At 40.7% G+C, this 26,271-nt stretch overlaps 1 protein-coding gene across 1 annotated transcript in view; it reads left to right on the top strand.

Annotated features, from left to right (window-relative positions):
• Window positions 1-6,772: 6,772 nt before the first annotated feature.
• USH2A (usherin) overlaps window positions 6,773-26,271 on the top strand; it is a 397,508-nt gene continuing 378,009 nt past the window's right edge. Inside the window, exons 1-2 of the mRNA XM_080408501.1 lie at window positions 6,773-14,579; window positions 19,284-19,449. Coding sequence (XP_080264627.1) covers window positions 14,059-14,579; window positions 19,284-19,449 — 687 coding nt within the window. The 5' untranslated portion in view covers window positions 6,773-14,058. The remainder of the gene's footprint in view (window positions 14,580-19,283; window positions 19,450-26,271) is intronic.

The following is a 26,271-nucleotide window of genomic DNA, read 5'->3' as shown; positions in this document are numbered from 1 at the left end:
ACTTCAGCATAGTCCAAAGTCCACATAAATGAGCTGCTTGCTATTTTGATCTGGGAGAGCTGGCTGAAAGCTATTGAATATTTATTACAGTAGTAAACATTTCAATATGAAATGGACTGAAGAATTTTGCAGTTGATTCAGAGAACCTGGAAGTCTCATACAGCCATAAGTTTTTAGAACATTTCTTGTATCTAAGATAGGTAGATATACCTCTGACATATGAGTATTCCTACGAGGAAATCAAGATAGAAACCTTGGAGAGTCAGACAGGACCAGAAGCAGTGGCTTGGCTCCTATTTTCCAAAGGAACCTAATATGAGTGGGCTAAACTACCCCTCAGAAAAGCCTCTCCGCACTCAGTGCAAAAGGCCTATCAACCTATTCACCATGTATTTAAAACTCTTACAACCTTAACCCACTTGCAATCACTTAGTTGAGGCTTATTCCACAGTTCTTAACATTCTGCCCTCATGAATTAGGGTACTGGTAAATATTATCAAGTTGCATGATACCTGGAGCAAGGCTCGGGTGGAAAAGGAATATACATGGGTATTACTTCAGTCTTATGTATATATTTTTGGGATTTAATACTAGTGATGGAAATACTTCATTCCTTGTCTGCTGGTTCAACTTGATCTAGTTTGATTTGGTGACAACGATGTTACTGTGTGGTGCTTGTACAAGGGTAAATTTGACTCAGTCAAGATGTGTCAAGAGGGAGACAATGTAAGTATCCAAATAAAGTAATTTCCACTGAGCTGATCTACTCATCACAGAATTTGTTCCCCTTGTTGGCTCTCTAAAGAGAAGTAAAAGGCTGAGAAAACATGGACTTAATGACTTCTATTGAAATCAGTCCATCACATACAGGCTAAAGTATGTCGGGAACCTGTCCATGAATATTTTATTTCTATATTCATCTGCAAGACAGTTAAAGAAGCCCACAATAGTTCCACTGGGGTGGGGGGTGGGCGTGGGAAGTTTCTATAATAAAAAGCTAGTTTTCAGCCTGGCGGATTCAACAGGAAGGTTTTCAGCACCTTTGAAGTTCCCTATCACTGCTGTCCAGCCGTCATTGTGGACTAACACATCAAACAGGTTCCAGATGCTTTCAGTGATGCTCAGTGTTTTATTTAAAATTGTAAAAATGTGTCCTACTTTTCAGACTAGTAGTGTTTCACATAAGCTTTTTATAGCCAGAGCGTATCTGGCTTCATGGCATCATGTGAAACAAACACCCTCAAGTCCTTGCTCCTGAAGCTGTTTCAGCTCTCTTGATGTCTTGCTGTTGGTGGTTTAGTTCAGGCTTTCCTAACGTATCAGTGGACACCCTCAGGAGCTGTACGTGGCAGGGAGAAGTATCCCAGTTCTTGATTATCAGCGACTGACATATTGGTCATGAATGCTGAAGACTAGCAGGCACTTTCTACACAAAAACCTTTATAGAAAATGCTCAAAATAAAAAGACTGGGAGTTGGGATCCGGAGCAGGGGAAGAAAGATGCTGTCTTGTCAGCTCCCTTATTATTCTGTTTGCCTACCAGGAGATTTCAACTCCTCTGAGTAGGAAGAAGTGCTGGCAAAGGGAAGAGGCCAAGCCTGATACTGGAAGAGGATGTGTATGACAATGCATGGGTTATGGGGAGCAAAGACCTCACCCCACTTCAGTTTTGGGTACCCTTTCCTTACGCAGATATCCAGGGAAGATTATGAATCAGCTTTGTAGAAGCAGGCTTTGCTTCAGCATTACAAAGCAGGAATACATTTCAAATTGCAGATTTCTGTTTTCTCCCCCTTCTTGTTAATTTCTGGACTTATTCATGTTTGATTTTCTTTGTGGAAGTAAAGCCTTGGAAGACTGTTCTTTTGGGTTTTGTTTTCTTCAATTGTCCTGCAAATGTGTATGATCTTTACATAGGGTAAAATATCACAAAAATATTTTAGAAGCAAGGAATATGAGAACAATTCCTAAAATCCTATTTGAAATATTCTAAGCAGAACAATGTCTCCTATAAATCAGCATATGGTAGCTGGAGAGAGTCCTACATTTTGACCAGGAAAAAAGCTGAAACTCTTGTCAGCAGTTGACTGCAGTCTTTGTTGTCTGGCCAGTTCTGCTGTCAGGGGCTGAGTCACACTAATTTGAGAATCTGTCAAAAGAGAAAGAATACATCTCCCAGACAGTGCACATAATTTTTTACTTTGACACTGAACATTTCATTTCAGCAGCTGAAATGAGAAAACAAAACAGAAATAAGACTTCAGCTGGGTGCTAACCGGAGCTTTCTTGTTTTCAGTCGCACTGGAGGTCCTGAGTCAATACCCTGGGCTACCTCCAAACACCTTGAGGTCTTGACTCAACTTCAGGGCTTCCCAGATTTCCCTTCTGTTGTACAACTGCTTTAAGTTCAGCCATATCTTCCTGGATCATGACTTCCACGTTGAAATCTCTTTAGAGCTGCTACAGATATTCATACCAATTTTATGTCCCTCAGCTCTTCTGAGTAAGTTTTCTTGCGGATTTTAGTCAAGTTTTTCATATATAAGGCTGAAAGATGGGACACACTTCTGTAATACTGAATTGTGAAGGACCAAACTTTCAGTGTTAAATACTAATTTTTTTCAATATACAGGCAAACAGTGCCTTCTTGTGTAAAATAAACGAAGAAGGATGAATCCTAACTATGAACTTTCTTTTAATATGCTAAATTAGAATGGATTGACAGGGAATGGATTGACAGGATATCTTCTTCAACCTGTCCAGAAGGTTACGGACACATTTCATGATGGCGAAATGTGACTTCAAAATGTACTTGCCATAACTACAAATGGGGTGGCCTTAGTCTGTCCCATAGAGAGGAATCTAATGCTCTGCTCTTGACGATAGTGAGGTTCCAGTTTTGCTGGGCCTCAGAGAAACTGTAGTAGCTACAAGTACTTTCTCAAATATGACTAAACATCAATTTTTTTGTAGCCCCAAAACATTCTTGTCATTTTCATTCACTAAGAAACAGGAAAAAATAACTTCAGGTTGCTTTATACTTTGATTTTAGGTAAAACCAAGCTTGAAACTATGCAGAACTGAACAGGTTCACAAGGATTAAAGTCAGGAACAAATTCTGATGGCCTTAAATGCTTTAAAAGTTTCTATCTGAAGTAGACAGGGGTTTTGGCTGCAAGAGTGATCATGGAAACATATGTCTGTTTTGAAATCGGTTATGTTTCTCCTTTTTATTTAAAGATGAAAAAATTCACAGCAGAATAGGAATGGTGCAAAATAGGTGGTCCACACTGCCCACAAATCGTGAACTGTTAAAGGTAAAAAAACCAGCAACCAGTCATCTCTTCATCTGAACCCTGATGTCGTTACTAGCTCTCCTGAAAAGTTAATAAACCTCAAGAGAAGACGAAAGCTCAGCCCATCACAGGATGGCTGGCAGATCAGAGCTATAGCTGGAATGGATCTTTGTGAACAAGCTTATAAGCTGAAATGTATCCAGAAAAGTTTACAGAACATCATATTCTGGTCTTTGAAGACTCTGTTACTTTTGATTAACTGAAACCAGGAGGGAATATCACAAATCATGTGTCATTCAAAACAGATTTATTTCTAGGGTGGACTACTGGAGGTGGTAGGTTTTGCTTTTCTAAATACAATACTTAATGTATGAAACTTTCGAACACTTGTTCATTTTTCCAGCTGTAGGTACACTAGATTGCTATGGAGATAACTGCATAAATTTCAGAATTAAAAATAATTTTAAAACTGGAAATCATTTCAATCATTGAAAACTTTTGGAGTAGACAATAGAAGTGTCAAAAGGCTGGATGTGCAGTGAAATGCTTAGAATACAAACCATGAAGTATACATTGGACATATTTATATGACTGAGTTAATTCTTAGTAAGTTTTAAAAAAGTTTAAAGTTAATGTTTCTAGTTTTTTTGGTAGACAACTACTTCTTGAATGATTTGTAAAGACTAATTGAAAAATCATTGCATTCCTCCGGAAATTAGTTTCAACAAAAGCAGTGTGTAGTCAAAGGGCTTCTGGAATCTTATTTTAGTGACTAGGAAGTAAATTTTAAATATTTTAAATAAACTTAAATTTAAAAATTTAAAAATTTAAAATTTAAATTTAAATTTAAAAAATTTTAAATTTTAAATAAACCTTTTAAATATGCAAATAAGATGATTCATTAACAGTCATTTTAGCCCTGAAAACTGGGCTCTAATATAAGACCACTTACTTGCTCATCTATACTCAGTTATCCTCATGTTATGCTGATCTGTTGGATATTTGGTAAAAATTTATATAATGAATGAACATCAAGTGTGTGAACAACGATGATAATTACTTCTCTCTGTCCCGAATATCTGAGTGCTGAAAGGCACAGACAGAGATGTTTGTATGAATTTTTTTTTTTTTTTAGTCAAGGTGTCCTTGAATGAGAGGATTTAAACCTCGACACTGTTGCCTGGGCCCAAGCCAAGTCGTGTGTCCTCATTGGTCTTGAGGCTTTTCCCGTGAATGCAGCTGTCGCTCTCCTTTGCCGCGTATCCGAATGGGCTGGGATTTCTCTGTCCAGTCCCTGGCTAAGACTGTGGATGTATAGCTGAGGCTATAGGAACCCCTAGCTGTTTAGCACCTCTCGCTTGAGGGTGATGGTTTTTCATTGCTCTGAGTCCAACTCTACAAGAAAAATCTCTTAATTATAAGAATTATAAAATATGTATTAAGCAAATAAGCTTGATTAAAAATATACACATATATTTATTATAAACTATATGCAAAGTGCAAGGGGATCGTTGGCTGCTATTTAAACCTTGTCTATATGCATAGGCTGCATTGTTTGGGCAATATCCATAAAGCTAAAGCGGTGCATTCCCTGGTCTTTAACTATATCAGTATAAGCATATTGATGTACATACAGTTTATTTCTCTTCCCTTAGGGAAACTGGGATATTAGGATTTACCTTTCCTCAGAGATTTTTAAAGGAGTCAGTTGAACTGTGGCTGTACTAAATTGCATTTTTTGCGTACTCCTGATGAAAATTGCCCCAACATTTGTGCATATTCATTAGGATGGTCATGAAAATGTAATGATAATGGTGGAACGTAGTTCTGCCTCTCACAAAGCAAATGGAAGATATTTTCCAATGGTTTTGTCTATTTAGTGATGTCCTGATTCTCTTATGCACCCTGTCCCTCTTCTCTGTTTTCTGATGTACCTGTGAAGACCCTGGGCATCGTGTGCTGTGCCTTATCAAGGAGGTATGTGTAATTAGAGGTGGGCTGAGTCCAGCCAAGGAGAATATATTGTGAGTGAGTTTTGCCTCCTTTTCCGTCAGTGGTATAACTAATGTAGATATCCCTTTTTGACTTAGCTAATATTTTTTGAGTTCTCTGGGGCCTGATCCCTTCTAAAGCTCCTGGGAAGGAGAAAGACACCAGGAGGCATAATGTCCTAGAAAGTCGTGCCTCAGTCTACATCACTGGTTCAAAAACTGCCACTATTTCTGGCCTTGGAAGGAGACTTTAAGGATCAAATAAACACACAACCTGGGATATGTTTCCTCAAAGCAGACTGAGACCATTTAAAAGTTTGCTGCGTTTAGAACAGGTGATCCTGCTCGTGCTAATACAACAGCCTTGCACCCAGTTTTGGCACTCGCTTGGCTCCTTGGTGAGTGGATTCAATCTGCTAAATCCTCCGGGCAGAGTGGGACTGCCTGCCTGGGCAGCAGTCACCTGTTAGATTGGTTCTACTACATCCTCTAGCAGCACCCTTTCCCTCTGATTGCCTGACGTACCTCCTATGCTGTGTCCCTGTTTCCCACTGGGCTTGCTTACCGTGTTTTCTAGATTTGCATTTATTAAACTAGAATGCAGTTAAATCAACCTTTCCTCAAACAGCTACTCCACTGGGAGTTATGTGGAGAAAAACAAAAAGATTGTTTCCTCAGCAGCCACTTCTCTTACTGTGGGAGGCTCCTCTGCCTCCCTGTGCTGCTGCCCAGCACTTTGAAGGGCTTCCTAGTTTTTCCCCTTCACCAGTAAAGATGCAAATCCATGATTCCTTGCTGTGACTGTTAGACTGTATTTGCATGTTATTGATACTATTTCTATTTTAGTTGATCATATAGAAAAGATTTATAAAGATGCAGGGTCCTACTGTCAATTTTCCTTTGCCATGGGGTATTAATTCTTGACTGCCCTCTAGCATTCTACAGGACCAGTTTGTTGGAGCATTCAGGCGTCACATACTTCCAGTTTTTGCCTTTTAAGAGTACATCTTTTTGTTAGTAGCTGAAACTAAATTTACTGCTATGTTAAGCACTTTCTTGAACTTTAAGAAAAAAGGGTTGGTTTTGACATTTGACAGTTAAACTCAGGAATTCTACTGCACTTGATAATTCTTTTGTATTTTGTTCCTTCCTGCACATCTCATAATGCTTTGCTAAAGTGAGTATCAACCTTCTCCACTTGTAGATAAGGAAACTAAGAAACAGACGTGCACAGTCACTCATTTCTGGGCTCTAATGAGAATTTGGGTTTTCTTAGTGTTTCCTCTTCAGATAGCCTCTCTTAATCTAGCATCTGAATTTTATTACAAGAAGTGTGTCCATTTATTTTATTTAAATTTGCCTATACTTATCCTACAATTCTAGAACAGTACAAAATCCTACAGTGCATGCTAATGCTCCTCAGAATTTACAGTATAGAATAAGATGCATAAAATGACTGTATGCAAAAATGTGTATGCAGTAACTGGGAATAATGAGCATCTGAAAGTTAGGATGATGAATAATGTTAATGTGTTTCACTTACAGGTGGAAGTATATTGAGCTTAACTCAGTGGCTCCAGGGAGAGTGCTGTCTCTTTAAATGCAACACTTCTTAAATGATTCTTGAAGAAAAGTGGTGCCAGGAGCAGAGGAATTGCTGCTTTAAAGAAAAGCGTGTGGCCTCTACAGGCACTGCATGCATTTGAAAGATGGCACATAATGCAACAGGGGAACTTTGGAGTAAAATAGTACTGATGGTAAAGTTCTTGCTCCGTATCAGTCTGAGTGGAGAGAGGACATGAAATCAGCTGAACTATGCTGCCAAGGCAGCTGCATCCTTTCAGGGCTGAGTGAATTTGTCCCGGTTGCTGGAAATTATTTGGAGACATAACTGTTACTTGAAAAAGCGATACCATGCTGTGCTGGCACAGGTGAGCTGTAACGAGGTGGGAAGAAAACAGCCCTACACCCAACTTGGTTTCTTCTTAGCTCCTCGTGGAGGGGAGCAGATGGGGAGGCAGCAGCAGCTCCCCCCGTATGTCTTGCTCTTGCTGCCCATCAGGGATCTTGGTGGTGCAGCAGGAAGGGTTTAATTGCTCCTGCTGGCATGGGGTGACCTTGAATGTGTCCTAGACAGGAAAGAAGGGCAGTGTGACTCCCCTGTGGAGATGAAGGTCCTACCTCACCGTTACTGTGCCTGCTATCCCTGCAGCTAGGGAAAGCACAGCAGTAAGTTTTATGGCTCTGGAGTTTTTCCTCTAGGTCTCTTCCTTGGGACATATAGAAGACAGAGGACCTGAGAAAGGATTTACCACCAACTTTGGAGATCTTTGAACTGAGGTGAGTTCAGGGTGGAAACTTTCAGAGGGAAGGGATGTTAATAGGAAGACAGAGAGAAAAGTAAAGGGGTGAGAATTAGTGAAGACAGTGTGCTGTGAAGGAGAAGGATATGTTGAAAAGCAGAAGAAACTGGCGGGAATAAGGATTCTGAGGGCAGAAGAGAAAGGTTTGAGGGACCTGATGCTAGTTGAAGAGTTGGTCTGAATAGAAAGCAATGAGATCCTTACAGGAGGGAGATATTTGGGGAAGGAGTATGTCCTTGGGAATGATAAATCTGACTGTATTTAGTGATCTGCAGGAAGCAACAAGAGGGGCTGTGAAATAAAAGCTAATTTAGAAGTAACAGGATACACATGCAAGGTTTTTGGCCAGAAAGATGACAAGGATCAGTGAAGTATTTTGGGAACTGTGAAATCAGAATTTTTTGGGAAGAAAAAGCATAAGTTACAGGAGGAAACAATTTTGCTCATGTTGTATGGTGCAGTCCTCAATTGAATACCCAGTTCATCTGTCTTCAGAAAATTGCCTCATTATATGAAACTTGGACAAACCCTAATGTAATTTTCTAGGACAACATGTATATGCCCAGTCAAAGTTTCGCTGTTTTTTTTCTTTTTGTTTTTTATTTGTTTTAAGAAAGCACAGAATTCATTTTTACCTTTCTTTGAAATCAAGGGAAGGATTTTTAGAAAAAATGCTGTCTTTGGTGAGTGAGCCTGATACTTGAAATCAGGATTGTCTTTTTTTTTTCTTTAATGTCTCAAGTGTAAGTCTCTTCACAGAATTTCTGCTGGCTGGTTGCTGACCGCCCCTTCTGGCAGGGGGGGAAGCAGTCCCCCCTGCTCTGCCATTACCTGAGGTCTGTGCTCAAGATGCACTTGACTGTAGCTGAGCCCAGAAAATGGGAAGCATCTGCAGAACTGGAAGATCCTCCTTTGGGATGTAATGAAAAGTTGGAAGAAGATGTGGAATCATGTTTTGCTGAAAGAAGGCTTGGGGCAAGGAAGGTGAGATCAGCTGGAGTGCTTGAGGTTGAGCAGGAAGCTTGTTGCTTAATGATGAGGAAGCAGAAGAGGATGGAAGGGGCTGCCTGGTAAAGCAGCTATGGATTAAGCAGCCATGAAATAGAGGATTAAAGGAGAAGGTCTAAAGGAAAATGAAGAGTAGGGGTAGGGATTTGACTGAGAGCCTGGAGAAGGTGTTGATAATCAGCTGATGAAACAGAGAATTGATTAATTAAGTACAGATAATGTATTGAAAGAGTCAAAGGCCAGCAGATGTACTAGAGAATGTTTTTTGGGGAATGGGCTTTTTCCTTTGGAGAAGGGGAAAAATGAAGCTGCTATTTGGACGTGTTCTATGCCGGGAACCGGCAGGAAAGCATATGATGGATTGGGGTAGGGGGAGGTGTGGAGGAACAACAGATGCTGTGGGGAAAGAAAAGGTCAATGATGACAGCTCAAGTGCTCCAGCTGTATAGGATGGCCCTTCCTGCTTGGACAGGCCATTATTACAGCCTACTGTTGTCATGCAAAAGCAAATGTGTAAAGGCATCCTTGCAGAGGAGGTTTCCTTTCACTAGATTTACCATGTGAAGTACAGTCTAGCTCATTGTTTTCAAGTGAAGGAAGCCTTTGCCTGTTGTAAAACTTGTTGCCTAAGTCTTTCATTTCTGCCTTTCTAGTAACAAAGGAAGTTTTTGGTGCTAAAATAAGCAATGTGATGTACTGTACTTCTACAGCTGTTAAAAGGCTCTTAACAGCTCTATAAAATACTTGCCACCTCCTCCTGTGCTTTCAGAAAACTTTACTCCAATATTTATTTCACTGGCTTACACAGAATTCCCTCCCCTTTAAAACATAAGTTGTTAATTATTTCTGGGTTGTCGTGATCAACTCCCCTCCAGCTATTAAAACGTGCTTGCATTGTAGTTTTATTATTACCTGCAAAATACTGGAAAAAATAATTTTGCTAGACAGTTAAATTTGAAATAAATATTGACTCAGCTATGCAAATGGTTCTTCTATGTTAATTTCCTGCAAATATTCAAATGGTGTAGTTTTACAAGAAAAAGCACTCATAAAAAAAAGTCTTTATGAATATTCACTGAAAGTGAATTTTGAATTGTACGCTTGAGCCTAATCTTTGAAAGTCATGCTGCATCGGTTAGTCCACATAGGTCATTGCACACAATAGCAAAAATAGTAGCATGCAACTAGTCAACGCTGTGCAAATAAAAGCTAATATTGATATAAGGTGTTTAAATGATAGATTTGCAGAATATGATACAAATGGAAGCTTTCAATACACTGAAAAATTCTTCAGTTTTTCAGAATTTATGAACAGAAGACAAGGCAAAATTGGTGAAGAAATTAGTTGCCAAGACTTTGCTCACTGCTAATATTATTTAAAAGCAATTGTGATGGTGCAGAATACCCATGGTGTTTTGGGGAAAGAAATGGATTACCTGAAATTCTGCCTCAGTAGTTCCAGTAATTGTGATTCTAGTGAATTATTTTAAATTGGCATTGAACTAAGTATAAAACACACACATGCAATGTACACTGTTTGTGCAGACTAGTTTTGTATTATTGGAGTTTTGAGTAAGTGTATTGCTGCATTCTCTGTCTCACTTCATCCTTTCTTCGCTTTGGTGTGGTAGGGGTTTTTTTGTTGTTTTTTTTTCTACCAGATTATCACTGCTATGAATTTGAGCACATTGAAGTCTGGAAATGGTGGTGGTAAATTTGGCCTGTATACAAACTTTATTAATCTCTGTGGTTTTACCATCTCCAACAAGATGCTCCACTGAGCATGTGCAAATTGGTATTTTTGAGGGCTTATAACTTGATTCTAGAAAGATGACTTCTCATATCAAACCTCTGCTTCAGAGCACACAGATTTTAGATATGTGGTCTTCAAAATTTTCTGGTCAAGGCCCACCCTGCTATATAACAAATTAGGCTTTATGGTTTCTTCTTCTTAGTAACCTGCCCCAACCTCTTAGAGCAGTCAGTGGGTCCTGAGACTGTTAACCATAGGTTAAGAAAACAGCTGGTATGGAAAGCTTTTTTTGGATGATGCTATCTGCCATGGATGAATCATTAGGATGTTGAATCATTAGGATCAGGCTCTTCCCGCTTATGTGACAACTTTCTGTTGCAGGTCAGATTCTCCAATGGCATCTGTGTGGCTTAGAGTACCCAGTGGCTATTGAAGGCTTTCCTGATAAGATGAACAGTCGTAACTAAAAGTTTCAAGCATTTGAATTTCCTTGTGCTGCAATTCTAAATCTGTTAAATGGGCATAATGAATTCTTCACGAGAATTCATTGCATAATACTAGCACACTTTCTTGCTTGGTGGAACTCCCTGTTTTCATGTATGTATATCAAAAACCTTCAAAACACTGCCATGAACAGGATCCATAACACTTCCTGCAAAACCACTCTTTTTTTGTTTGTGGTACAGTTTATATCACATGCGTGTTCCTGATTGTGAAGGCCTTTGGATGCTTTCTCATCTTTTAACCTCCTGCAGGTAGTTTATTCATTATACTCCTTATGAGCAATGGTGTCCTTGACAAAAACGTAGTTATCCTTGACCTGGGTAATCATGCTGTTGGCAAGGTTTGCACTATTGTCTTGCATATTTGGATGTAATATGTAAAGGGAAAAATCACGATCCCTGCTGGGCTGGTTATCTTTGGGGATAGAGGGTATAACATGAGTAAGGGCCATTTTCCCAGTCTGAGCACCTGAGCACTGACTATGAAAGATGCTGTGGTATAGTTGGGAGGTGGTGGGGCTGTCAAGTATTTGCAGAATATAACAGAAAGTGCATTTGGTGATGGATGTACTCTGAACTTCTTTCAGATACCTGTTAAACCTGCAAGGATTCTTGGAGCAGGCCTTGCTGGTTGCTAGAAAGAGGTGGGACAGAGCAAAACCTGGTGTGTGTGTGTTTGGGTGTGTGTGTGTGTGTGTGTTTTTTTTTTTTTTTTTTTTTTTTTTTTTAGTATTTCAGGAATTGCAAGAAATAAAAGTCAGGTCTGGTATCTTTGGCCACTTGGTAATTCCAACTGCTGTCAGGTGCATGATCCGTGACTCATACCTGTTCCCACCTTGTTTGCTGTCCTGAGATGGTAGCCAATGCCTGGGAGTTTTATTCTGTTGTTTCCTGTCTGTTCTCTCCCCACCATGTTCTGTAAGACCTGGCTTACTTTTGATGTGCAAACACTGTTACTGTCGCACCGTTGATGGTATTGTGGTTGCCTGTGGTCTAACTGTATTTATCTAGACATGCTGTGTGTGCTGGGGTGTTGCACCATGCCTCAGACCAAGGTTTACCCCCCATCCCTTCTGCGGTAAACAAAGTTCTTTACATTTGAATAGGGATCGTCATTCTGACAATAGCGTTAGGATGTTTAATGACTACCAGGACATTAAAACACTGCAAAGTGACTGATAACGTTAGCTGGAATTACTATTTATCTTTTATGACCTTAGGAAAAAGATCTGTATTAAAATGGAGATGTTGCAGGAATGGTTGAGGAGCTTGTTTGTTGCAGGATGAAGGGCTTGTTAAAATGCATGGAGAGTTATGACAGAGGATGATTTCTTAACACTTGTGTATGTTGCCACAGAATTTTGTAACTATGTAGCTAATAGAAGTCCAAACACACTAAGGTGACAAGTTACTGGAGGCTATTTCAACAAAATTGTTGGGAAAGATACCAGCCAGGTTGCAGCTCATGCAACTTCCATAATAAAGATAAAATTTATAGATGCTTTATATATCCTCAGGGGCCATATTAATTGGTGCTTCTCCATCCAGAAATACTTACAAACAACCTATTGTAGCTCATGCTTAGTGCACCGATGGCAACTTTGCAGTGTGTTTGTGCTAGCTTTGATGGCAACTCTGCCGCGTGTTTGTGCTAGCTCTGCGTAGCTAGCAGAGAAACGAAGGCTGCGTCAAAAACATCTGAAGGTCCCCACGGTTTCATGTTTGCACTTGTTTGGCTGCGGGAAGGGTGATTACGACGTTTCCCTGCTCCTGGTCTGCTCTCCCGGTCCCCTGGCTCCAACCTCCCACCCTCGCTCGTTTCGGTGTGTACAAGGAACACGCCTTCCTGTTTCTCTGCCCCGGGAAAGTCTGACCCTACAACCTGAGAAAACCCAACGCAGAGCCCAGTGCCTCCTCGTTTCCCCAAATGCCCAAGCGGCCCGGGCCGGAGTTGCCCTCGGCAGGCCCCGCACCCCCGGGGCGGGCGGCCCGTTCCCGCAGCCCGGGGCCTGCCCGCCGCTGCCCAGGGCTGTGCTGACATCCCACCCCGCGCACACGCGCGGCAGCGGAACGGCCTCGTCCCGCGGGAGCGCCGGCTGCGTGGAAAACCCGGCCCGGGCTGCGCCGGGGGAGCGCGGGGCCGGGCCGGGCCGCTGCGCTGCGGCCGCTTTAACGCGCGGCAGGTGCGGGCGGGGGGGGGGGCGCGGCGTTGCCGGGAGACGGCGGGCGGCGTTGCCGCGGGGGGCCGCCGGGCGCCGCGCCGCTCTCCGCCGCTGGCCGCGCCGCTCCCGGGCGGAGCGCAGGACGGTAAATCAACTTTTTTATCGGCTGCCATCGCGCGGTTCGCCGCCCGGCCCAGCCAGCCTGCCGGCGAGCCCCGGCGCGGGCGGCCGCCGTGAGACACTTCCCCAGGGGACAGATGGGGAGCGGGGTGTTAATCGGCTTTGCCGAGCGCTGGCAGGAGCGGCGTGAGCCGGGCAGCGGGGTGAGGCGCGGGCGGGCCGCCGCCTGAGGGACGGGTAGGTCCGTGTCGGGGGCTCGGCCGGCGTGGCCCCGCGGTGGCAGGGGGTGCCCCTCCGCGTCCCCCGCACGGCGGGCAGCGGCGCTGGGGGAAGCCCCGCGGGACCGTGGACCCGAGGCTCAACCCGCCGGCTTGAAACCCTCAGGAAGGACGTTGGGACGCTGGAGTTGGTGTCCCGGTTTGCCCCCTGGCTCCATCGCCTTCATGCGCGGAGCTGAGCGTCGGCCTCATGTCACGCGGTGGATCTGGGATAAATCCCGCTGGGCTGAGCGGGCTCGGGCGCGGGTGGGCTTGGGCCCCTGGCCCTCGCCTAGAGGCACGCCTTGGCTGTGGCCAGCGCGGGTGGGCCCGCTGCCTGAAACGTGGAAGAACTCAAACCCTTGCAATCCCTACGGGGGCATTGCTTCTGTTGGTGTAAAAAGGCATGTTCCTCCCGTGATCTGTGTCTGTTTTGTTGTTCGCAGATACCAGCTGTCACCCACGTGCGTTTCGCTGGCCAGAAGATGTAGATGCCCCCTGTGACTGAGTCCTTGCATGAGTGTTTTGAAGATGAAACGCTACATAAACTCTTAAAGCGTACCACCTGAGGACATTGCTACCGACATGGACATCATTATTTATTTATGGATGCTTTAATCAGGAGGAGCTTTTTTGTAAACATGAATTGCTGGGCTCTTTCCTTGAGGTGTCGTTTCTTGTTTCATGCTATTGAAACATTAATCTTAACTTATTATGACTCCTTTGTGTTGGTCAGCTCTCAGGGACATTTCCCTAGGCTTGAAAATGTGGGAGCTTTCAAGAATGTGTCAATCGTGCCAACTCAAGCCACTTGTGGGCTGCCAGACCGAAGTACTTTCTGTCATAGCTCAGTAGCTGTTGAAAGTATTATGTCCTGCACCCAGAGGTTTTGTGTTCAGGAATGTCCATACAGGTCATCACCTTCTTCCTACAAACTGCTTCTTGCTGAAGGCCTTGGTACCTGTATCACAGAGGACAAAAGGGACTTGCGTCCAGGGTCCTTCAGCAACGCTTCCAGTTTTATTTTTCATAATCACGAGGATTGCTTCTCTACTCCCCGCTCTCTGAGGCTTGCAGCTTCATTTACGTTAACTGTATGGTTGAAACCTGAGCAAGAAGGTGTAATGTAAGTAGTATTGAAGGTGTTTACTTTCCTGGTGCTCTTAAAAAAATTGATCATTGTAGTCACAGTCATTATTAGCAAGCTATTTAAAGTTTTAAAAAGGTACAGTGAGAAACTGACATTTTAAAGCCATATTTAGCTTGGGGTCTTTGCAAGTATCAAGACAACTGACAAGTATTCGTCAGTTTTGATGGCATTGACTCAAATGATAGTCCAGTTGCTTTCGGTGAGAACTATTCATACATAACATGTATGTTTGTTCTTAAAAATCTAAATTTGTATTTCTAATTCATATTCCTTCTTCTGGAAGTTGTTAGAAAAACCCGTTATCAGGGGTTTATGCTATTGCTGCTTTCATGATGGAAAAAAATTATCTAAAATTTTAGGAATCCCCTAAGACAAGTTCACTCCTTAAAAGCAAACAAGGAAAACTTCCAGATCTTCAAAAATTAGTATCTCAGAGTTATAGAAGAGAGTTTATAGTTCTTTGGGGAGATCTGGGGTGCGTTGACTTGAACAAGAGATTGTGTTGCTACTTTAACAAAAGATTCCACTATTCAAACTGCTAGTGAAATTTCACTAGGCGTTCACAAAATAGATGTGGCTAAGCCTGTGCCCTCTCTTACTTGCCGTCGTGTCATGTTTGTAGCAAGTTGCCGCTGAAACGACCCTTCAGCTTGACTGGGCCCTACCATAATGAAAAATTGGCTTTTTTGAAAAATGCATCACAAATCCTGCGAAGAAAGTGCCCTTCATCCAACATAAAATGCAGAGCCTCCTACTCTTTATTACCCTCGTTGTGCAGATCCTTTTTAAAGAACATACTAGTTGTGTGCTTCACTTTAAAAAGCCCTTAGCTTCAAAACATTAAGTGCTGTGCAGAAACTAGACTCTACGGATGTCTGATTATCCATGGACTAGTGTAAAACATTAGCCTCCAATTGCTACTTTGTTAATAACTACACAATGTACATATTCCTGTTCAGTGGGTTTTATAGATCACTTTAAAATCTAAATGTTTTCTATTCAGTTTTAGTAATAGATCACTTCATTCTTCTGCCTTACGAAATTGCTGCTACTCAACATGTAGGAATTACAATGGTAGAGCCCAGTCCTGAAAATTGGACAACATTCCAGTGGTCAGGATAATATGCCACTGTCCAGACTCTTTTTTTTTTTTTTGGTTTTTTTTTTGTTTTGTTTGGTTTTGTTTTTTTTTTTTTGTTGTTAACAGAAAGAAGCATGCTAATTTTTCTTCCTTCATAAAGGGAATACAGAGCTCCAGTTGTGGCGAAACGGTAATTGCACCCAAATAGCTACTGAAGCTTGACTCAGAAGGCATCCTACAAAAGAGAAATAGTTTAATGGCAAACTAGAGATGTTTTTCATTTTATTGTATTGCTTAGTGATTTAGTGAGTCCTTCTGGTTGGCAAAAGGAGTTTGACTTACCAGGTATCCTTTTTTTTTTCTTTTTTTTTCTCCAGTTCCTGAAGGGGAATTGTCCCTGTTAATGTCATTCCTGAGACCTTTTAAAGCCCATTACCACAGCAGAGGGACTTCATGAAACTAGGATTCATTCTAACAAAGTCTTTGCATTACCACCAAAACACTAGGAAGATGAGCTAGAACCAGCTGCTCATTTTACCAGTAGAATAATTGAAAGTTTAACAAAGTATTTTTTATTTACTGGCGAAGTGCTCTTGCATTAAGTACAGCAGACCTGTATTTTTTGGACAATACCGTAGTGTGTTTCTTCATGCTGAATGCATGGTCTGGCTGCTAGAGAGTGCTTTAGGAAAGAAGCTGAGGGTTACTGTACAGTGTCCCATTGCATCCTTGTAAAGACTGATGTTTCTGCTAGGCCTGTGCTCACGTAAGGATAGGAGGATCTTTCTGCTAGATGTTACTGTGCTGTCTGAAGTGAGAGATACTGATGTGAGGATCTAAAGTCTGAAGGCCCTTTGAAGATTGTGACATTCTGGGGGAGCAAATATATGTGGATAAGCAAAGACATGGACAATTTTCTTTGTCAGTTTCATATACCAAGTTTTCTTATGGGAATCTTGGAAAAAATACACTTAAAAGGAGAGGGAAGTCAGGTCATGTTAGAGATTTATTTGAAGCCTTATTTTCTTCTAAGATATATAGTATATGTATTTGTAGGTGTGTGTTTAAGTCATTGAATATTGGAAATCTTGAAGAAAAACAAGAGAATAGTGAGAAAACACTGACATTTGTACTCCAGTGTCTACATTTACTTTCCCTTTAGGCAGTAAGTGTGATAATCGAGCAGAGCTCTTGTCCCTGAATTTTATTCTTTCCCCATGCTTCCTCTCTTACTGCATGTACTGATCAGTTAGTATAAATGCTTTCAGTAAGCCTGTAAGTAAGCATTAGCACAATATAGGAAATTGTATATGATGATAACCCTTCACAATGGAATAGGATAAGAAGATGAGTAGAAGCTTAGCATATATGAGTAATCATTACAGGCAGTTTATATCAATTTAGTGTGAACTGGGCTAACTGGAAGTTAGGTAGCCAGAAGACATTGGCAGTGGGAGAGAAGTAAGCTGGGGCCCTTCTGCATGCAAAAGGGTCAGAGGGAACAGCCTGGCTGTGAAGTGGGTGGTAGGTGTATTTTTTTTTTACTTTGGTTAAAGGACTAAGATCATATCCTATTACTTTATATCCTTTCAGATGTTTTATGTTAGGAATTAGACTGAGAGGGGATTTGCCTTAAGATACCATGTGTCTGATTTTGAACCTGTGCAGAGGTTTCCATTTGCAAGTGTTCCTGTTAATATGTGCAGCTGTATTAGAGTCTCTAGAGTGTTTTTTTTTTTTTTTTTTTTTTTTTTTCTGTTTGAAAGCTGACCAAGCAGATTTCTGTTGCGTTACTTTTTCTCCCTCCAGCCCCACCACCACAGAGATTTATGTAGTCAGGAATTGGCTCTGTGGGACTGCAGGTTACCAGAAGTTGGAAATTTCACAGGAACAGTGGTTTTTCTCTGTAAACATGGCTGGAGTGGAAAATCGGGCTCAGAGTCAGAAGTAAAAGTAATGCTTATGTCTATTTCACCTGTGTTAGCACTAGTTTGGGTACATACCCCCACCCCCTTTTTTTCTGTCTCTTGATTTTTCTCTTTCAGTAGCAAGTCGTAATTCACATTTGTTCTTTCCAGTTCTCAAAGTGATGTACATCAAGGTCGCTTCCCTTCTTAAAGTCATGACACCTTTGGGGATAAAAACAATGTGGGGATGTTTGTTTTAGATAACTAAAATAAACAAAAAACTGGATTATCCAATTATTGTTTATCCAGGAACTGGGTAAATCCAGTTCCTAAATATTTTGCTACTTAGCTGAGCCTTCCCTCACGTTTATTATCTAGCAAAACTAGCAAGTTTACAAGCAAACAAAATATTGAAAAGACCAGTTGACAATATATTAAGAAATGTGCTTTTAGTGAGGTTTGAAAAACAAAAGTCTGCGTTTTGCAAGATGTTTTATTGACAGCTTTCCACCAGGCTAATATGGTAACAGTTAAGATGAATTAATTTTTCTCTTGGACTTAAAGGTAATTTAGTGAATAAGGCAGTATCAAAGAACAGCCTTTTTGATACCTTCCTTTTATAAATGCATAGTAGGTGAAGACACTTATTGGTAGTTAAGGTTTGGTGTGTTTTGGTTTTTTTTTTAATATGTCTAAGTAAATCCTGGTTTTATACGAATTTCATATGCTTCTCTCTTCTGACTTCTTGCACTGATTTAGTCTGGAGTGACTTAAAATATTTAACTTTTCACGGGTCAGTAAATGAAAGACTGGACTTCTCAAGCTGCTGAAATGGGAATGCAGAACTGCATAATTCTTGTTGTGTGGCCGATTACCTTAATTCATAGCTGTTTCACAAGCATATGTAGCCTATGCTTTCTGAGACCCCTTGACATCATGGTGATCAGAGTGCCAAAATATTTCAGCAGCTAGATATGCAGCGTGGGTTGCTATTGGTGGTGTTATTTGTACTTTATAGGTCAGTGTCGCATTTGATTTTGATGTGAAATCTTTGTGGGGAAAACCCCGTAACAAGTGTCTGGCTAGTCTTCTTGCCTTGCTCTGGTTCTTTTGGGGTCAAGAAAGACCGTGCCAAAGGGAGAGTGAGGGAAAGCTGGTGGTATTGCTACCTTACGTGGACAGATTTGGTGGAAAGATGGAAGATTTATTTCCAGAACATATCATTTGTACTGCTTTTTGTGGTTATCTTATACTTGCCTTGTTAGACTAAGAAAAACGTGAGTGCCTCCACAGGATGTACCATGTTACACAGCATTGTATGAAAAGCGCAGCAGAGACCTGGCAGAGTTGCTGGCCAGCCGCTCTGGTTTCTGTCACAGAACCCTGAAGAGAGGAGGCAAAGTGGACCCCTTTTTCCACCCCTAAGTGAACTGGAGTTGCATGCGCTAAATTAAAAAAAGAAAGCACAACAAACCTCACAGATTAAGACATAAAATATCTTTGTTAAAGTTCTTTTACACTTAGTACATCCTGTGACTTTCACTGTCACTGAGCATCTTCTCAAGAGCTGTATTTTTAATGTTTATTTTAATACATTCTGGTTAGCATCACTTTACAGGATAGCACCTTGGCAAGAATGTGTATATGTGTGTGCCTCTGACCTTATGTTGTTTTTCTTGGTTATTTCCAAAGGTGTGTGATAGAAAAGGCTATTGATGGGCAGACTGTGTTCAAACTCACAATCTCTGAGAAAGAGACCGTGTTTTATTATCGCACAGTAAATGGTTTGCAGCCACCAATAAAAGTAATGACACTGGGGAGAATTCTTGTGAAGAAATGGATTCATCTCAGTGTGCAGGTGAGTAAAATAAAAACCATTTAATATTTGTTGAAATACAACATTTGTGTGAGAATGATATAACTGCATAAATATAAAAGGGTAATTGGGGGATGTAAATGATAACTCTTGCGTCTTGTAGGTAAGGATCTTAATTTGGGAGCTCATTTTGAGGTGATTGCTAATTCAGAACTGGAAAGAAATGCTGTACCCATTCTTCTGAACAAACAAGGTTGAAAATTCTCACCCTTTAGAGCATGTGTATTTGGAGCGAAGAAAAGCTACTTATTTCTAATATTACCAATAAGTCTTGGGTCTCTAGATTATTTCTTAAAAATGAGAACATCATCCTCATTTATATATGCTAATATACTTATCTTATAGGTGTGTCCCACTTAATTTTAAAAACTTCTTACAGTGCACATAAACATGTAAGAGTTTGTGCAGGATCAATCAAGTTAATGTGTTAGAGCTGTTATCTTTTATTTTAAAAATATGATTCAGAATTCTTAAAACACAGTCCTTGTGTTCTAAAAGTTTTCTGTTGACAGAACTTTTTAATAAGTGTACAAATATTCACTGAGGCTAAGCAAAATTGAGTTTGTTAAAATTTAAACTGTATGTACAAAAATCAGTGAACAAACACAAAGAAATTAAAATTCAGTTATTTGCCTGTCTTGTAATTCCCAACAGACACTCTAATAAATTCTGTTTGTAAGCCAAGTTCAACTAATAATTATAAAGCAAAATTATTGGGTATTGAAATGTTTATCTTCTCCTTTCTTAATTTCCTTTATCCGTTCTATTAAATTTCATTTGGTTTACAGCACAATCAAGAATACTTTTGCTGCTTTCTTGAAACTTGCTAAAAGGTATTGACTGCGATTTGGGTTTTTAGTGCTGATCTTGTCACTTGTAAGAAGTATCTAAGCTGACGTCTTGATTTTTTTTGCAGTTTTCTTTTTTTCCAGGATAACAGCATGGTAGTGCGAATAAGATTCTGGCTGTTGGATTAAAAGAGTGACCTTAAGGTAGAACTAATGAACTTTACACTTCAAACACTCTAAGGGTGCTATATTACCGCCGTTGCTGTCAGCTGCATTTTGTACTAACCTCAGGAACTGCTAAAGCCTGGGATAGCAAAATGAAGAGTGAAAGGGCTGGATTTAAATACACACACACATATCTTAAATTGTATTACAAAGAACCCTCAAGCACTCAAGAATTTGGTCCTTAAAGCTGTTCAGTGCATAGCAGGAGTAAAGTAGTGTAGCTTCTGGACCCTCAAAGGGATCGAGGGCTTAATACCTTTTCCTGAGCTCAGGGGAGAACCCTAATTTCTGTGGTTTGTGGTCTTGTAGGATTCAGCTTCCCATTAATGATGATAGTGGCTGCAGTGTGATCCGTTTAGCAGTAGGTCTGGCTAAGAAACTTCAGGCAAAGTGTGTGTGTGTTTTCTTTTAGACCTGCCTATAAATGGAGAAATAAGTGGAAAATAAGAATATGAGAGACACCATACAAAAATATGCAAAAGTAACATTCGTATGAAAGTGTCTGTCTCTTCAGACAACAGCAGGATTTGATCATGATATATGTTTGAATATAGGTGTTCCCTTAAGCTGATGAAAACGTCTTCTGACGATAAAGCACGATGTAGTTTTATGGGCATTAGTAATTTTAGTTAAAGGCAGTGAGAGAGCCTGGAGTTTATACCTAAAAGTACAAATCACCTGTTCTTACCAGAAGAGTGACTTTTGACTTCTCTAGGTCACCAGTCTTCTCCCCAGGTGATGCCCATGTGTTAGGTATGGACACTGCGGTGTGGAGGAGAGGCTCTTCTGTGGGCGTGGGTGAGCTGCCTGGGGGAGAGGCAGCAGAGGGGGGCTAGTACAGTAATGATCTACTACTATCCTGAGCTTTTCCAAGCCAGACCATGCAGACTTCCAGGCTGTCTTGTTGAGGTGAAACTACTCTGATACCTGTAAAGGGTTAGTAGTCTCAGTTCTGTGTCACTGTTGTAGGAATAACCTTTATTTTCTAGCAAAGACAAGCCCTACGACTGAGTTCCATGGCTAATAAATTAGGAAAGTTGGCAGTTGTCCTACAGCCATGCTGATTTTGAAGTAGGTATGATGTTATCAGTGTAGTTGGTATAGAACATCCTTCTACAGAAAGAAAAAGAACTTTGTTGTTGGATATCAAATGTTGTGTACGTGGCTGTGACATCTAGCCACAAACTATTTGGTTTAACTAAACTAATGGTAGGGTCGGCACCTTTTTAGGTGCATTGCAGAATTTGGAACGTTGTTCGGCATTCTTTTTATGGGGGGTCTAGCCAGAACTGGGTGACGTGTCCTGTTGTAAAAAAAAAAATAATAATATTTATACTTGTTTGGCAGCTTGCTTGATATGATTTTTGGACTAAAAGAAAATGTTTGTGAATGTTGAATTCAATTTATGGGACAGCTAAGTCCTGTTCTTACAGTTTCAACTGTAAGACAGCTGAAAATGTGGAATGGATGTATTTTCATGCATGTAACAAAACTTGTATATGTGGAAAAAGTGTAATTAAAAAAGCCAAGCAGCTAATAGCTGCATTGCCATATATGGAGTTGTAGGACCACTAAAAATATCATGTGTGAGTTGGAGAGGGAGGGTTGGGATATGATGATGCTGTGCTAAACAGAACTTTCCATAAAGAAATTACTTTCTCTATGCTTGAAGCATAGTAGGCACAAGCTGTTCAGCTTATTTTTTAAGGAACTGTGTACTTCTATAACTTTTAGATAGTATAATTCAGATACTGGTGGTAACTGAAGATGTATGTGTTAACATCATCTTTGTTTATTATGCCACCTTTGTCAGAGGTGTGAGCATCTAACATACTGATGGTTGGTTTGGTTTCCCAGAAATTTTAGAGGCATTAAATCATAAAATAGTTTGGGTTGGAAGGGACCTTTTGAAGGTCATCTCGTGCAACCCCCCTGTAATGAGCAGGGATGCTGCAATTAATTTCCCTACCCTTCAATATGCATGACTTTTCTGGTAGATGAAGCCTATTTGGTCCTTGTTTTCCCTGAGACTACAAAACTTTTTAACAGCACAGCTTTTCTCTTAGATTTTGTGGTAGTTTAGGTCTTTGTAGGATCTGCAGGTGACAACAGTGGGTCAAAATAGTTACCTTGTGAATTGTATTGGATGTAAACTTGACTGGATATTCTCCACAGTATATTGCAATGTACTGCTCAAACCCATGCACAGTATTGCATGTTTATCTGGTAGACAGGGAGAAAAAAGAGGTTATGGCATGATGCCTTGTTGCACAGTGACTTCAGACCAAATTACAGAGAGGTCTAATTTGGGGTGAGTCTGATTGAGGATAAAATACTTTTTTACTGAATGCTAGCACTTACTAATAGGGTTAGCAAACAGGGGGAGCTAATGGGTCCTGCTCCTGAGAAAAAAACAGTAATTATTGGTTGGCTTGCTGGGAATTTATGCATCTTCTTTGTGAGAGCTCGTGGGCAAAGGGCAGGGATGGGCTGGCTAGTGCACGCGGTGGCTGCAACCAAAGAACTGGGGATTAAGGCTTTGCGTGCTGAGTTGGTGACGGGAATAACAATGGCTAAGGGGGACTGTGGGATTTGGTTCTGATAAATGTTCGTGGCAGATTGGTGATTTTTTGTGTTTGTTTTTTAGAAGGTTGGTTGTAGTTGGTGAAGACTGTGTGTGTATGTGAGTGATGTAGCTGACCATGAGGTGCTCTGTTAAGGGGCTGGGGTCCAAGTCTGTCTTTGAACACAGGTACGCTTACTATGAGACCGACTCAGGGCAAAGAGGTCTCCAAAGCCAAGCAGTCAGTAGGTGCTGGGAGCCTGCAAACAGGGAGTTCCTGTGGTCAGTAGGAAAAACTGAAATATTTGTGCATAAATACTAGGCAACAGACACCATGACAAAGGAGTGTGAACTATTGGTTACAGATGTGAAACTGATTTTAGAGAGAGCAGAAATATGGTAGGATGGCAGATATGTTTGGAGTTCTGGTATAAGAGCACATTCCTATTCAGGAACGAAAAAATGAAAGCTAATTGGTGGAATACCACCAAATAAGTAATTAGATGATAAGAGGGAAGGAAAGAAGAAAGGACATCACAGACTGAAAATAATTTCTTAGGAATAAAATAATTCTAGGGGAAGAGAAGGCTATTAAATTAATTCTACTGAGGTAATCTAGGAATTTAAATCCTGGGGTTTGGATTTAGATGTGTAATTTGTTAAAGAGAAGTACTACTAAGAACTGTGTCATTGCAAAGACTTATTCTCCAGTTCATAGCTGGGAAATTTAAAGTTCTACTAAGAAGAGCAGGGCCCAAACATTCACGTATGTTCTGCATGAAAAGTTTCTTCATCAAGTAATTGCTGAAGCAGAAAATCTGAATACCAGCTTTCTTAAGTGATGATGACGTTATTAGAGATGTAGGTGTCAAAGATAACATTGAGTATTCCTAACTAAATTCAGTTGAAATAGAAGAATAAACACTTCTTTGGTTCTGTCAGTACACTTCTGGATTTCAAAGAGATCAAACAAATAGGACTATTTTAATAAAAGAAGGTTAATTGTGGAACCGAGAGATTGAATGGGAAAAAATGCCTGGAGGTTATTAAAAAAAAAAAAAAAAAAGAAGAGAGAATTAAGAGGAATCTCTGCCCTTAAAGGAGAAAAATGGGAGATGTAGTGCCCAGGCTTATCTGAGTGAATAAGCATCTTTGCAGTTAGAGATGGTAGAGTCTACAAGCACTGGGGAATAGGTAAGCAAATTCACAGAAAATACTATGTTGGGATAGAAAGTAGTAGTAAAGATGTCAAGCTGGATTAGACTTTGCAATGACTGTCAAATGGTAAAAAATTCTTGCTTTTTTTTTTTTTTTTTTGTGTAAGAAGGCAAGACCCATGTACAGTGAAGGTGTGCTTGGGTTTAAGGATGGTTTGAGTATGGTTCTCAAAATAAATACTTTGCTTCTGTTATCAATAATGATAACAGTCACAGAGCAAAAACAAGCCGGGTGACAGAAATGAATGTATGTAAACAGAAGTGATCAAATAGATAGAAACATGAATTTGCAAGCTTATTGTGTACATGCTGAAGCAATCAGATGGTCTTTGTCCAAAAATTCTGAAAGAACTGGTACATAAATTCCTTTGACAAAGAGGTATTTTACGCAAATCTACCAAGTCAGAGGTGGAGCTCTGAAGCTTATTTAGGAAGAGTATCATGCATTGATGCTGGTCAGCAGCTGAGCACCCAGTCTCCCCTCACCCCTGCCAGTGGAATGGGGGAGAGAATAGCAAAAGTGAGAAAACTTAAGAAGGAAAAGAGGTGGGAGTGGAACAAATAACCAAAGGCAATTGCTTGCCAGCTCCCACAAGCAGACCCCTGCCCAGCCAGGCTCTGAGCAGCAGCCACCTTGAAAGTAAACCCCCTGTCTGCCAAAAGTCCTCTTTCTAGTCCAGTTTTTATTGCTAAGCATGAGGTTAACAGTATGAAATATCCCTTGGTCATTTGGGTCACTGTCCTGGCTGTGTTCTCTTCCAACTTCTTAGCCCAACCCTAGCTTACTGCTGAGGTGGGATGGGGGGCAGAGTGGGAAAAGCGAAAAGCCTGACAAACACTCTCAGCCAAAATATTACTGTGTTATTAATGCTGTTTTTAGCTCAAATTCAGAACACAACACCGTACAGGGTGCTGTGACAAAATTTAACTGTGTCCAAGCCAAAGGCTGTACAAACAGGAAGGAAAAAGGATTTTGGCAATATAGACCTATTTGTCTTGACACAGAGGCACATGAAGATTTAGAAAAGATCTTTGAAGGAGTAGATAAAGATGTGGAGCTAAATGAAAAAGGGGATAAAATGCCGTGTGGATTTTCTAAAGATAGCTCATCACTGTCTAACCTCTTAGCCTTTTTTTGATGAGAAAACTGATTTCCAGGCAAAGCAAATGTGTCAGATTTCCTCTATCTGGAGTTCAGTTTAGCATTAATGTGACAGCCCCTGAGAAGCTGTAGGGTCAAAGGGAATGCTCGTGGGGAGGGCTGGCAATAGATACTGCTCCAAGGAACTTGCTTATATAATCCTGGGAAGGAGGGAGGCAAAAAAGCAATTGAATTCCTTGAGAATTTGTCTTTGGACCAGCCTTGTGTTGTATTTTCATTAATTATCTTGGTAGAAATATTAAGAGTGTACATGATAATAGTAGCTGGTAACAATGGGGAGAGACATCATCAGAAAGAGGAACGGAAAGACGTTATCCAGGAAGAACGACGTGACCAAAAGGACTAGGGTAACTGTCATAAATAAAATTTGGTATTATAAAATGCAAGGTAATGAATTCAAAATCCCTGACAAAATCTTTTGTGAAGTAGTTAATCAATAGAAAATTACTGTAGTGTAGTAGTCTCAGATAGTGATGATGAGTTACTAGCTTGATGTGGCTACAAAAAAGGTATGTGTTGGGGAAATGTATCAGGAGAGGCATTCCCAACAGTGAGAGAAATGCATCATTGCTGCTGCTCCAGACTCTTGTGAGGTTTTGTACAAAATGTTGGGTAAAATTTCTGTCATTCATTAAGGAATGTAATTCAGAACAGAGCTACGAAGCCTATGATGACAGTGAAAGGCTCTACGCAGGCTTTAAAGAAAATGATGTGGCGAACCTTCTTTTGGAAATTAGCTACTGTGAAGAGTAGGAAGTCATACAGTTTTCCTCTCTAAGTCTGTTGGAGTGTAAACACTAGGCAGAAAAAGGCACTAATTTAAGTTGGAAATGGAGTCTGTTCTATTGC

Source organism: Falco punctatus, assembly GCF_963210335.1.
Source record: "Falco punctatus genome assembly, chromosome: 12".
Lineage (NCBI taxonomy): Eukaryota > Metazoa > Chordata > Aves > Falconiformes > Falconidae > Falco > Falco punctatus.
This window is presented reverse-complemented; position numbering and strand designations above follow the sequence as displayed.